The 14,691-nt window shown below is 46.9% G+C and overlaps 2 protein-coding genes across 2 annotated transcripts in view; both read left to right on the forward strand.

Moving 5' to 3' along the window:
- Positions 1–11,995, forward strand: part of Dd (CTD nuclear envelope phosphatase 1-like protein dullard) — a 29,766-nt gene extending 17,771 nt beyond the window's left edge. The window contains exons 6-7 of the mRNA XM_050195307.3: positions 2,249–2,360; positions 9,187–11,995. Of these exons, the coding sequence (XP_050051264.1) occupies positions 2,249–2,360; positions 9,187–9,332 (258 nt within the window). The 3' untranslated portion in view covers positions 9,333–11,995. The remainder of the gene's footprint in view (positions 1–2,248; positions 2,361–9,186) is intronic.
- Positions 11,996–12,091: 96 nt separating this feature from the next.
- Positions 12,092–14,691, forward strand: part of Dp1 (satellite-binding protein 1 Dp1) — a 43,815-nt gene continuing 41,215 nt past the window's right edge. The window contains exons 1-2 of the mRNA XM_050195168.3: positions 12,092–12,521; positions 12,663–12,737. The gene's annotated coding sequence lies outside the window, so the exon portion shown is untranslated. The remainder of the gene's footprint in view (positions 12,522–12,662; positions 12,738–14,691) is intronic.

A 14,691-nucleotide genomic window follows, 5' to 3' on the forward strand; every position in this document is an offset into this window, starting at 1 on the left:
AAGGAGTTCCTTCTCCCTCAGCTCGTTGCGCTCGCCACCGCTGGATTACCAGTGCAAAGTGTATGTGCTGGAAACACGAATCCAACAACCATCCAGTCCGTCTAACTGCTATCTACTCCACGAGCACATCTTAGAGCTAGGCAGAAAACAGCGGCTTGTGGTGCTTCTTCCATCATTACGACAAAATTATCTTAGGATAAATGTCTAATTCGGGGTATTAATTATGCTGAACCTTGTTAACTCTGCATGCAGATGAAATTTAACGTTGACTCGCAAGCATGCGCGCCTTCATCTGAGTAGTAGTGCTTTCCACAACCACACGCACGTCCCGATTATTTTGTCGCCGGCAAGCTGGCCGGCAGCTGATCGTCCATCATGACATATCTGGTAGGTTTGTTGCTAGTATGTGGCCTACTGTAGAATTGCTTTTCATCCTCGGCGGCTTTCCCACGATGCTTTATACTTTGCACGCCTCTCACAAAATGTTTTTCGTTTTAAAACGAAAGCACTGCTTGTCACAAACATTGCTCGTCGTAAACACTGCAAGTGAATCTGATCACGCAGGTCTGCTTATTCACATATGAGTCCTCTTGATGACTACGGTGATGTGGACTTCACCGCTCTATTTTGGATCGATGCCAGTGCTGCTTTTGCTCTTTCATGTTGCACATTTGTGGCGCTCGGCATACTTCGTGAGGCGTCGGAATGGATGAACTGTTGCGGGATCAAATATTTCTAAATTAGTGAGAGTTTGGTGCCATTGCTGGGATGAGAAGACATGTCTGGTTTATCCAGACATTAACATTTTGCTTATTATGCTGCCTGTAATCAGTTGTGTTCTGTCATGTATCTATGAATGTGCTGTGCTGTATTTAAATCTTTAAGATATAACAATCATGATGACTCTTTGTGCTGCAACGATAATAATCATGCACCATTAACTACCTTTATCTGCTACCGATCAGAATGTTGAACTGAAACGTTAAAAAAAAAAATTATTTCTTTTCTGTTCAATGAAAACTTCATTTCCTGTTCAACTCCAGAGTGAAAAAATAACTATTTGAACCAGCTTGAACTTGTTTCCCACCACTGGAGAGTTATCTTATGCTCACCAAATTCAAATGCTTGCAAATGTATTAAAATGCCTGCCTCTCAATGAGCCACATTGAAAACCGCAATAAAGGTGCTGCTACTTCTGGAGTGACAGCAAGCCCATGTGCATTTACAAATGAGGCAGCACAGTTCATCCGCAGGTGCAGGCAATGTATGGATGAAAAGCTCCAGAGGAAATGGCCAGCCTAATCTGAATTTTTTTTTTTTTCATTTCACAGTGAAAAAAGAAGAAAAGTAACTTTTCGGTTCACGCAAAATAAAGGTTTTTTTTTCATTCAGTTCTGGTTTGTGACACCCTGCTCTAAACTACTCCAAAATCAGAATTTGTCTGCCCCTAGGTACTTGCTCTAAAATTAAATTTTACCTGCTCCAGAAACTGCTGCAAACTGACTTAAGGCTCTTCCACCCCCTGATCACTTCAGTGAAAGTGGATTACCTGGTATCACAAACACCAGTCAGCCCAGGGCCATGATTGAAGGCCATACAATGATCGTGTCACCGAAAGCTGCCAAATTGTTCCTTCCATTTGGTCACTTCTCTAAAAAACGTGGAGAGACATGCTCTTCCCTCTTCCATTGAGTGCTGAACGGACTCGGATTTTGGCAGCACTGCAGTAGTGTGTGTCTGGATGTGTTTGTTGTGTCTGGTAGTACGAGACCACCACAACTCATTTTGATGATGTGATCAGTCTCCTTTTTCACGTACGAAGCCAGGCTGCACTTTGAGCACATATTTAACTGGTTGGATTAAAGGGTAGGGAAGTTAATTGTTTGTTGCGCTCTCAGGAAATTGAGGACCCATGGCCTAATTACAGCTTTAACAGTTCAGATACACAGTAAGCAATAGAAATGAGCCAAAAATTGTACTTCTTTAAAGTTACTTCTGAATCAAGTAGAACACTCTTAAATGTAAATGTCTTTATATTAATGTATACAAGATGCGACATAGTCACAACTGGAATGTTCTTTCAGTAAGCATAGTTGTCAGGAGTAGTTCCATACTCTGTAGTCTGGTGAAAAAATGGGGTGTCAGGGGTGTATCCCTTTTTGAACAGAGTAAGTCATTCGAGCCGTATGCTTTGTGATATTTTTGGAACAATGTGGGTCATTTTTTCCCCCCCCTTTGCTCTCTTCAGCACTGTACACTTGATTATGGGAGCTACACCAAAGATCTCTCCGCCATCACACAAGATCTGTCAAGCATTTTCATCTTGGACAACTCGCCTGGTGCCTATCGGTCCTATCCAGGTGGGCACCCCGTCGCCATTACTCCAGCGGGCTCTCTCTTATCCCTCAAAAGGCTGGGAAACGTACAAGCTTTGTCCACGCTGATGTTTCTCATGTGGAAGAAAATAGGCTTCATTCTAATATGCTTAATAGAAAAACCTGTACAAGACAGTAGTCTGTATTATACCATAACCTTGCACATAGCAACCTTTACAAAATATGTTGCATGTGTGCAACGTATTTTGTGAAGGTTGCTATTATTCACTGTTGTGCTACTGTGCATGATTACACGAAATGAATGAGACTTATAGGATTGTAACTGCAATCCTTAAAGAATGAACCAACTACTCCACCATTTTGAAGGAGACTTGCTGTGAAAAGGCACCTTCCTCTCAACACACGAGCAAGTTTAATTATCAAAAGACATGATGATGAAACAAGTATAAGCCGCACATTGCTAAGTATGAGTGGCTTAATTCAACTGCACACAGTGAAATGAACTTAGGAGTGCAGTTTGTTTGCATCAAGCAGTGCAAAAGAAAGTGCAGCCAACAGGATTCATCTTTGCCATTATTGGCAGAGCGTTTTGGGACGAGTACAGTTTTGGCTTGGTTATTGGAGGCTCGATATAGTTACGGTATCAGCTGTAGGAGCTCTTCCAGTTGGAATGGTGATGTCTTAATCATTAGACCATACTGCCAAAATTACTCATGTCAAAGGTGCTGGGTGCCCTCTCACGTAATGATCCTTTAATTTTTTTTTTTTAACGTATCATTGGCTGGCATAAATCACCAGTATAGGGGCCACTCGCTGTGATGGGTGATGAGAAGTGAATGGAATCGAAGGAAAATAATCCTTAAAGGATATGCTGCCATGTGTCGACAACTCTTAAATATCGTTTCAACGAAAAGCGACTGTTTGCATGGAAAAATACCTGTTTGTATTTTCATCCTGCCTTGTAGAAACATTCAACAGAAAACTTTCAAGAAGAACAGGAAACAACACTGGCAGGAAGCATGATTTGAGCAGTGTTTCTTGCAACAATGTTGAACTGCAAAAAGAAAGGCTAAGAATTACAAGCACTCATTTTGTGAAGTTGCACCAGCTACCATCGTTGGGCTTTGCCCACGACAGCCAAGTGAGAGAGAGGAAAGGTGCAACAGTGGGAAATGTGTCTACACTGCAGAATGCTGTTCAGATTTGAGAGAGAGAGAGAAACAAGCTTTAAATGTACACTAAAGGCAAATAATAATTCGACGGGGACTGTTTAAATACCGTTCCAGAAACCTCGCAACGCTTGTTTCGTGACAAGAAAAGACATAGTTTATGAGAAAATTGCACCTAAAGGATCTGAATACCTTATTGAAATTCAAATCTCCCGCCACGCAACCGGGGGAGTGGTGACATTGCTATCACCACCCTTTGTTACCGTTGGTGAGTAAAACGGCGCGTGCTGTGCACGAGGACATCTGACTAGGGGTGTAAGTCAATGCTACGTGAACGCTGAGGGAGAACAAGCGGATCACAAAGCATGATCATGTGCTGGACATGGTAGAAAATGGCATAGTTTCGGTGTCTGCGCGCGTGCCTGCACGACAAGAGAACATGCAGATGAAACGGAAGTACACATCTCTTGCTGCGGTGCGAAGTAAAACAAAAACCCACAGACATTCGGTTTGTGCGTTTTATTATTTCTCTAAACTTTATTTCATATATTCTAGCAATAGATTATACAAATAACAGGTGTTGCCTTGGAAAATTCTCGAAGTCACGTGTCACCACGAGCGACGTCACAGTGCGAACACGTGTACATAGGCGCACTGGCATGTGTACCTCATCCTCCGGCTAGGAGCATGGTGGCCACGAGAAGGGAAAACAGCGTTCGGTTTGAAATTTCATATCTGAAACATATTCAGTCTGTGCGAGTTTTGCAAGCCAGCAAAACCAGCGCAGCACTACGCGATAACGAAACTGCGAAACGCGAAAGCATGGGCTGCGCAGAGTCGAACAAAAATGAAACATTTCGACCGCCCACGTCGTTGTCGGGGGTAATTTTAATGCGTTCTTTCTTCTAAAAATGTGAAATAGAGCTGGATAAGTAGCATTTTATTTCGTCTTTTAATACAATTATATTTTTTGCAATGAGTGGTTGAGTACTCGTGACAGAATTTAAGTGAGGAGTGCTTTCGTCATCGGACAAGTGCTTGAATGTCCTGGGGGAGTCTCTAATCATGTCCTGCATTTACCACAGTTTCTCTATTATTAAGGCCCTGTTTGCGATAATACAATCGAACCTACTTATAACAATATTCAAGTGCCGCGAAAATTCCGTTGTTATAACCGGGTTGCATTAAAAAATTAAAATAGGGGGATGGCAGAGATGATACGAGAAAGCTATATAAGCAGGGAGGCCAGTGCCCCTCGCCACCACCTTCCTCCACCCGGCTGCTGATTGTGTTCACTCGTTTAACTGCTTCCTGGGCGCTCCGATCGCGTGTAACAAGCCGTGGCTGTCAGTGTTAAAGAATGGCACTGCTATAACAACTGCAAAGGAGTGTCACAGGTGACAAGTGATATGAAAGAAGGTTGCTGTGGCAGCCTGTCAGCTTGAGAAATCCAGAAGAAACGCTGAGGAGAGATCGCCACAAGCATCTCAGCACGTACTTCTCACTGGCTTGCACTAGAAAAGCGTATGTCAGTCAGGCATGCATGCTTTACGCGAAGCTTACCGACACCCAAGGCATCCAAGCGCTCCACGTAGTGCAGCGGAAGGTTCGTCGCGAAAAGGAAGCCCCAGAGAGACTGAATCATGCTGGGCCTCCTGTGAAGACACCGTTCAGGCAGCCTGCCCTACCGCGTCACTAGTGCCGTTGCCGCCGTCACTATCCGATGCAAGCACATTCGCTACGATCGTCTCATCGGTTAGAAGCACTTAGTTGTCAAATCTATAGCTGTGCGCTTTCCTTTCACTGGCAACGGCGTGCATTGCCGATGATAGTGGGCGGAGCAGCCATCTTCGGTTTCGGCGGCGAGTCAAGTGAGGTTGAGAAACCGCGTGGCCGGGAACGACTTGGACTCACCCAACAAAAACTAATGCGAGCGATTAAGCTGCTCGCAGAACTGCACTGAATGAGGAGCCAGCGAACATGATGATGATGATGATAGTGATCTAAAGAAATTAAAGACGCTTGATTCTGTAATCAGTGAGGGAGAACAACATGTGAGCGAAGTGGTTCTTGCAGAGGGGGGGGGGGGGGGGCAGAAAAGGCTGGCACTATAGTGTACTAGAATAATGTACATTAATCTAGTACACTTTAGCTGGCGCACTATCTTCTGCAACCTCTGTGGGAGCACACGAAACGTTCATTTGAGGGATCGCCAGCCGTTTCTGCGCAGGCTCGAGAGAGAAAATCTGGGGGATTTCGCTCTTCGAATATATGATTCTGCCTAGGTACTACGGAGGAGGATTCTTTAGCATGTGTTGTAGGCGTCTGTCCCTAGGCATGCCGGCATTGGATAGTGGGGTTGAGTTTGTTTACTCTCCAACGCTGGCTGCCGGTGCAGAAAATAGGTGAAGCAGCGGGCATTGACGCCTGATTTGGCGACTGCTGTGTCGGACAGACTGTCTCACACCTGCAGCACTCGTTCTAAGTTGTGGCGGACCATAGCTTGCGACCGTAGTAGAGCTCGAGCCACATATATTGAAAATCTATAAGGCCTTAGCAAGTCTGTCTGACTTACCTTCAGGGGCAAAATTTTGACTGGTGTTGCAGAAGTCGTGGGACGCCGTAGTGCTGAACTTAGCGTCTTAAGTTGGCGGCTGGGTGTAAATATATTTATTCAATCGTGTTTTTTTACTAACTGTAACAATATGTCATTATTTTGCATTATTGGTGGCACTTCCAGGACACCAAAGCTAAAACCCGGGTTGGTCCGCAGGTTGGGGCTCGGTGAGGCCGAAGCATGCCAGGGGTGTATAAGATCGGCTGTCCGCGATTGCAGACCGAAAATTTTTTTTTTAGTCGAAATGAGCACCACAAAATCGACTCGTCGTGAGATTATTATTATCAGCCTATCTTTATGTCCACTCCAGGACGAAGGCCTCTCCTTGAAATCTCCAATTACCCAAGGGACGCCCTCTATATGTATATTGCAGGTCTTAAATGCTATGCCTTTGCTGGCTAAAGGCACCAGATGCAAAGGCCGAAGCAGAATGCCTTTTTTTTTTTTTTTGCAAGCTTTCCCTGGCACACTTCAGCCTCTGCGGCTCCAACCCACGGGCCCCGCTGCTTCCAGCTTTGATCCCCCCCGCTACCCCTTGGACGCCCTGGAGATCCTGCGCCGCCTGCTTTATTATAACCTCAGGTGCTCTCCTGAGGCCTCCGTTTGCCGGTTACATGTGCCCTCCTAGAGCAGTGCTTGTAACGTATCCAATGTATCGTCATGACGAAAAAAGCGACCCGCTACTTATACAATACCAGTCAGAACCTTGCCCCTTCAGACGCAGCGATTACCAAATGAGGCGCCCGTGCCTACTGCCTCACCACGCGGGTAAGCAGCGGCGGGTAGCCAGCGGAGGGGCGTAAACAAACTCGACCGCACTCCACAATGCCGGCATGTCTAGGGGACAAACGCATACAACACGCGCTAAGAAACCTCTTGCGTAGTGCCTAGGCAGACTCATATATTCAAGGAGCGAAAGCCCCGAGATTTTCTGTCTCACGCCTGCGCATGCCACATGATGCGGGAGCATGGCCCAGTGCAATCTGCTTGTGGCGCAGTTGGCGCGGTCCATTTTTGTTTGGGAGGGTAGGGTGGCATAGAGCTATGGGCACAGCCCAATCGTGTTTGGAGGGATGGATGGGCGACGGGAGAGAGCCGCGCGGAGATGGCTGGAAAATTGGCATGCTGCGGCTGTTGGAGCAGCGGCCCATCGTGCAGCAGCTTGAATTTCTCGTTTTCTTTTTTGCTTTTCAAGGATATCGCATTTCACTACCTTTCGGCTCGGACACCCAGCAGCCAGACTTCATCATTATGACCGATAATGCGGCGTCAGGGTATTGTAGTAAGCTGGTTATTTCACTATTGAAAACATACAAAAGTCAACAGTGCAGCAGCTTCTCATTGTTATAACCGATATATTGTTAAAACCGGTGTCGTTATAATTGGGTTCAACTGTATTGACGCTTTAGAGATTCTCGAGCACTAATCTATCACTTTAGCTTGACTTAATATTTGCCTTTAGTGTCCCTTTAATGAGATGCTAGAGATGATTCAGATTTGATGCCGCTGCTTGTTTCCAGTGTTGATCCTTAGCTACCCATTGCGGTCATGGTTTTGATTCCTGGCCAAAGGAGGCTGCATTATGATGCGAGCAGCTTGCTAAACCTTTTTTGCACATGTACTTTGGGGCACGTAAGAGACCCCAGTTGATCAAAATTGGTTTGGAGCATCTTTCAAAGCCAAACTGCGATTATGAATCATAAAACCCTTTAAAATCAGTTTGGTTGGTTCGAGCTCCATTTCGGAAGTGTACTGTTAGGTCAGTTTACCTGTAGGTAACCAGTAGTTCTGGCCTGTGTATCATTATTTAAAGGGCCCCTCACCAGGTCTGGCCATTTTGAGCTGACAAGCACATTGCATACAATGCGTGATAAGGATCGTGTCTGCAAAGTATTACATCACTACACACCAAGAAAGATATGAAATTTCAAACCGAATGGCGTTTTCCCTTCTCGTGGCCGCCATGCTCCTAGCCGGAGGATGACGTACACATGCCAGTGTGCCTATGTACTCGTGTTTGCACTGTGACGTCACTCCTGGTGACACGTGACTTCGAGAATTTTTCAAGGCATCAACTGTTATTTGTATATATTGCTAGAATAGATGAAATAAAGTTTAGAGAAATAATAAAATGCACAAACCAAATGTCTGTGTGTTTTTGTTTTACTTCGCATCGCAGCAAGAGATATGTACTTCCGTTTCCTATGCTTGTTCCCACATCGTGCAGTCGTGCGCAAACACCGAAATTATGCCATTTTCTACCTTGTCCAGCGCATGATCATGCTTAGTGATCCACTTGTTCTGCCTCAGTGTTTACGTAGCACTGTCTTACACCGCCAGTCAGATGTCCTCGGGCACAGCACACAAAATCGTGTGCTGTGAGAAACAAGACAGTCGCAACAGCTTGTGCGCAATGCCGTCAGCGGAAGTGTGCCGTGCCGCAAGAAAGCGAAGAAGAGAAAAAAAATGTGAAGGCGGGGCCCGTGATGTATGCGACACGCATTTCTTGAGCTCTGGTATGGGAGAGTGCAGGGAAGGAATTTTGCTTGCAGAGGCTTAGATGGGCCAAGTGGAAAGAGTGTCTCGCTAGGCAGTAAAGCTCACCTCCCGAAATCATGGGTTTGCGGCATTGCAATATTTCTATCTCGGCTATTAATGAACAAATTTGAAAAATTTTTGTGGCAGAACGCTCCCTAGAAGGCACGTAATGACTTTCAGCGTATAACCTGAGTTAGCTGTGTGGCCTGGTGAGGGACCCTCTAAGGCCACAGCTGGTCAGTGGAGCAGCATGCCATCATCCTTGCGTGGTAGTTGGATCGTTGTCTGACCAAGCATCCCACTGATTGTCATCTTTAAGCAATCGGCACAAGCATCGCTAGTGACACTGTTATGTGAGCTCCCCCACTGGTACCTAGTGTCATACAGCCACAGCCGAGACGTGTGCCAGAAATCCCAGAAGTCATTGTGAGACCATCTGGTTTTGGCCTGCTCTCTGTGTATTCCCGTCTTACAGTGACAGTATGCTTTATTATTTTGTTCTCCCCATTTCTTGGTTGACCTGCAGACAATGCCATCCCCATCAAGTCATGGTTTTCGGACCCAAGGGACATGGCACTGCTCAACCTACTGCCCGTGTTGGACGCACTGCGCTTCACCAGTGATGTGCGCTCGGTGCTGAGCCGCAATCTGCACCTTCACAACATGTGGTAGCGTTTGCTGTGGACGCCTTGTCATTTCCTCCTCTTTCGGCCGCACCGCCCCTGCATCGCCGCCGTCGCCACCTGCGAGGCGGCGCCCGGTGCTCCCTCCTACCCTTCTCCACATCCAAGCCTCGGAGCCGAAACTTGACATTCGTCCAAGTCAGGTGGTGGCAGATGACGTGCAGACGTCCCTTCCTGTTGCCAAAACCTTTATCAAGCCAACAGCAAGCTTGACCCCAACCAATCCACCATGGGAGTCGCCGGCATCTTGATGGGACCTGCGCTTACGTCACCTCCTGCACGGTGGTGGCCTTGTTGCTGACTAATGTCGCTGGTAGACCTCGGCCCTTCGAGTCGAGTGGAGGAAAGGAGCTGCTTGACGCCTGTGCTCCTTGCTTCCTCCATAGCGACGAGCCACATTATGTTCCTGGTGGTCTCTGTTTCCACGAAAAAAAAAGCAAAAAGAAAAGAAAGAAAGGCCTTTAGACGAGCCCCACCACCACTGGACACGTTCAAGGTGTCTGCAGCAGCGTAACCGTTTTGACAGATGAAACTTTAAAGGGCCGCCTTGGCACCCTTCTCTGCAGCTCTCGTCGTCCGGCTTCCACCATGAGAGAATGTGGATGAAATGTGTGTGGCTGTGTTGTGTGTAAGCCACACTTGTGGAACATGGTGACACGATGATGTCCCGAAGTTTATTTGAGTGATGTGACTTAGCTTCGAAAATGACTTTTTGTTAAGCAAATGAATTCTTTCAAGATCGAGAAGAGCGGGCACCAGTGTTTTAGCTTAGGTATCGGGGGCCTGTTGCCGCACTTCAAATTTGCTAGATGCGACTCTAGACGACAGCACAATGTGCCATCATGCACGACTGGGCCTTGGTACAGCACTCGTTCTGCTGTTGTAGTTGATTCACTGACCTTAGCCCTAGGACAGTATATTTTTTCTCTTACCCTCAAAGGCAATAGAGGGATGGATAAAGTGTTGGTGTCGTTGACGTATGTTGTAATGGCAAAGGATGAGTGCTAGACAGCCTTGAGACTTGGAACTAGTACGCTGTTTTACATGTTGTGGGTCGAGCATTACACAGAACTGACCCACTAGCCCGAAGGCATCAAGCCTTTATCTGGACTCGCCTGGTTTGCATTGTACTTTCCTGGCATCATGCTCTATAAGGTGGTTCATTGTTTAAAATGAAAAACGGATGTGTTGCTGTAGTCCTGTTCTGTAAGCAGGGCGCAGGCACATTTTTTTCGTATGCTGCTGTGGTACAAATGCGTTCTCTTGCAGTGAAAATTTTGCAGTCACTGCTTGAAGTTCTTTCTTTCTTTTAATGTAAGCCTAATTGTAGGTGCAGCATTTCACATTATTTTCCTTCTTTCACACAACTTTTGCTTTTTACCCTATTGTCACCAGAAACTGTACTCTTGGTCGATCACATTTGAGGATACTTCTACTTTTGTGTAACATGGTATCTGGTGCGACGTCTAGCTAAAGAGATGGGCGATCTGCCCGCTGATTTAGTCACTCTGTGTTTGCTGAAAGTTATATCCCCAAAAGTGTTTGACCAGGAATAACACTCCAGGACTTGTCAACAAAATTCGGTTCTAAGTAAGTCATTTCATGCATAGTGCGTTTCAAGTGTATATGTGTCTGCCACACTGTTGTGTCAATTGTTTTCTTGATCCTTTCTATTGTGTTTAATGGAAACTGGTATCTCCTTCTTCTCTGCTTTTCTGAATGTTCTGAAAGCGGTGATTGTGGCTGAAGCCAAAGTCTGTGTGAAGCAACCTTCCTGCACTCCACTTAGGGCACGAGGTTGTCAGAGCGCAAAGACTTTGTGCTGCTGTGACTTGTCAAGTAGCGATTTTGCTTATATCAGCCGTTTAGACCAATTCATTTGTTCACTAGCTGGCCTAAACAGAATAACTTGGATGTGGCTTCTATGGCTCATTTCCCAGCTCACATTATTCTCATTGTCATGTTGGTCAACGCTAGAGGTCTTTATTGACAGAATTGATTTTACGTTCTATGTCATGCAAGGTTCTAATCACATCATTTCATTAGCAACCAGAGGTTGCCTGCTATGCGCCTCATTATTTTTAATTTACTGATATGCAAGTTGAGCAGATGGCAATGTTCTGTGTAGCAGCACGTTCTGTCTATTCTTTTTTTGACCTGGTGTTGCTGCCACATGACCTAAGTCACACTTAAGTTATTCTTAAAATGTATGCTAAAGGAAAGACATCCTTTTCTTGTTTCTTTTTTTTTGTCGAGGGGTTGGGTGCGATGGTATGTAGGTACAACCACCTCATCACTTGTTGAGTTTGTTTCTTTTTCCTGCTTTGTTGAAAGTGTTTCCTTCGCGTTATGCGCTGCTGTGATTGACTCCTCGAAAGCAATGTTACGTGTATGATTTTATTTGATGCGCCCCCCTCGGCATTACAATTGCGCATGCGGGGTCACGAGAATACTCGCGACCCGACTGTATATTCTGTACATAATGTACACTCATCACACACACACCACGTTAGATATATTCCGAAGGAGTTAAGTACAGCTCAAGCTTTTTCTTTGTTTTTGTACAAACGTCCTGTGATTGTACAAAAAAAAGAACGGAACGCAGAAAAGGACATCTGTGAATAAACTGAGCTAAGCTTTGATTGTTTCAAAGGCATTGTGCGAATTTCGTTTGCTGCGCACCAGCGTATTGATTCGGGCAGCGAGCGTGTTGGTTGTAAACAAGCTGCCGCTGCAGCGCAGAGAGATGCGCTCATGGATGCTCTTGAAGTTGCAGCGTGTCGGTGCCAATACGACTGCTGCAGCGGTGGCAAGTTGCTAGTGCGGTGCAGTGCCGCAGCTTTAACCACTTCACTACATATATGTATATTTTTTCCTCTCTATTCTTTTGCTGACCCGAACTGGGAGGAACATCGAAAGCACCACGTAGAACGAAAATGTACTGCTCTATCGGGCGTCGGTCTCGCATCTGATAAAAATAAAGGAAGAAAAAGAAAAAAAAAGAACTGCAATTCGGGCACGCGATTGGCTGGCAGCGTCCACATGGAAGCGCAAGGAACCAATCGCAGCGGCCGCTTCCTGCTGCACACGTTCTCGCAGCTCGCGAGAGAGGCGAGCCGAGCACAGGCACAGCCGCCGACGAAGTCTGCGACCCGTAGATTTTGTCTTCTTGGCCCGGGTACGTATTTTGCTCGCCCACGGCGATCGCTTGCGAGCTTCAGCACTCGCTGGCGGCTGAATATTTGCCCGGAGAACGTTCCCGTGCCGCACGCGAGCGTAATTTTGTCTTCCTTTTCTGCTCGCGGTCTTATTTTCGCAGCCAATTGGACAAGACAGGCTGGAGCGGCTAGCGTAACAGTTTCTTCACAGGACGGCCCTTCACGGATACAGTACGGTAAGGAAAGACACGTTCTCACTGCGCATTACTCGCGAGACATCGGTCTCGAGTGCCGTTTTTCGCGAGCGCCGCCGATCCACGACCTTTTATCAGCGCAAGCCCTTCGCTCGCGTGGTGTCATGTTGTCGTTTTCCCGGAGGGGTCCCCCCCACCCGCTCCGGCGAGTCGATGACACGTCGACGGATATTGGCGAATAGGCTTAGAACGGGTTGCTTCGCGTTAATTCGCTCGAGCACGGCCGCCCTGGCGCCTGTGACCCGTGTCACTGCGAAGGCAACGCCGTGCCGAGTGCGATTGTTCTGCCAGTCCTTGGGCTGCAGTGCCGTGGCCACGTTGGCACCAGCGGCGCTGCGTTGTCGCCCGCTGCCCCTCTCTATGGCTCGGAGGCATGTTGCAGATCCGGTCAACGGGAGATTTCGGCGAGTGTCTCCCCTACATTTGGAATTCCTCACAGGATTTCCACTGCTCGTTTTCTTTATGGTGTTCTTTTTGATGAGGGTTAGAGGAAAGAAGAAAGTTGAAGTGCACGGCCTGTCGCGAGAGCGCGTGTTATTGGTGCACTACGTGCGCCCGCGAGCATCGCCTCGCGCTGCACGCAGTAGTGGCGTGCTTGGCCGTGCCAGCGCGAGGCAGGCCGGTTGACCGACCCGACCGCCCCGTGTGGGGCGAGGGAAGAAAGCATGCCGCCAGCATCTCGTGGCTGGGACGGTCCTCGCTTCTCTCGAACGCGTATACTGCTGGAGTGTTCCGCTGTCGCGATTAGCTCGCGCTATCTTTTGCGATCGTTGATTGGAATCTCCGGATAATTTTTTTCACAAGTTCTTGAGCTTACGCACATGCCCGCCTCTCGTGTGGTGGGAATAGCTGTGATCTTTTTTTTTTTTTTTTTCGCTAATGAGGGCACGCCGTCTTACCACAGATGATCTGTGCTGTTAGGAAGAGGCGCAGTTGCGTTATCTGTGCAGCGGGCAAGAGTCCACGTTGTCACATATGTTGCGTGTGTCGCTTTTCCGCGAGTATGCCTCATGGCGTACAAATCTCGCTACGTTCGTGGCGTCTAGTGATGTTTGCACAGAGCGCTTGAAACACAGAAGTTCGGTTTCCGATGGTGATTGCCCCCCCCTCCCCCCTTTACCAACAACGTTGTACGCGTAGGGTGAAGGCAGCCTTTCAACTGACAAGACGCTGCTCGCTTGTGCCGCGCCGCGTGGCGACCAGGCGTAATGTCTCGTAAAGCCTCGCATGGTGCCTTTCGAGTGGTCAGGGTTCTTGGTTTCGCATAATTTTAATTGTAATGTCAAATGATACAGGAATTAATGTACGACCAGTATTTGAGGCTATTGAGGGCTAGGAAGTTGCCACACCGATGTTACTTATGCTTAAAATGTGCCTGTTGTCCTCCTTGTGAGGCTCAGTAGCATCTGTTCATACAGTGCACATTGCTACATTTGTCAGTGTCGTCACTGTTGAAACCGAAAAACACTACAGTAATATCAAATGGTGTCCCTTAATTGAACATTCTCATGTGACTGCATTGGTTCCAGGCTCGTGCTGTTTGCAAGGATCTGTTCATCAGTTAATGTAATCAAGGTTGCGTTTTGTTTGGACCAAGGTGTAGGACATTCTGTGTGCTTATGTTCCTGTAGCTCGATTGTCTGTAAATGTAATTGTAGCCTCATATATATATAGTGTACAGCATTGTTTTGCAAACTGTCTCAAGCAACCTCCGGTATTATAAATAGGTGCCTACTGTTCCAAGTCTGCATGCATTAGAATAGCACTTACATTGGCATGTGCTTACATCTGATAAAAGGTTTTGCGCAAACTAGGTTGTCTGAATGATACTCCTGGCAATAAGTGCCTATTCATGCACACAGAACCTGCTGTTAGAGTAAAGCCCATTATCCTTTACACATAATAGTTCTGCGGAAACCCTCAAGGTGGAGAGAAG

This window comes from Dermacentor andersoni, chromosome 3, assembly GCF_023375885.2.
Source record: "Dermacentor andersoni chromosome 3, qqDerAnde1_hic_scaffold, whole genome shotgun sequence".
NCBI lineage: Eukaryota > Metazoa > Arthropoda > Arachnida > Ixodida > Ixodidae > Dermacentor > Dermacentor andersoni.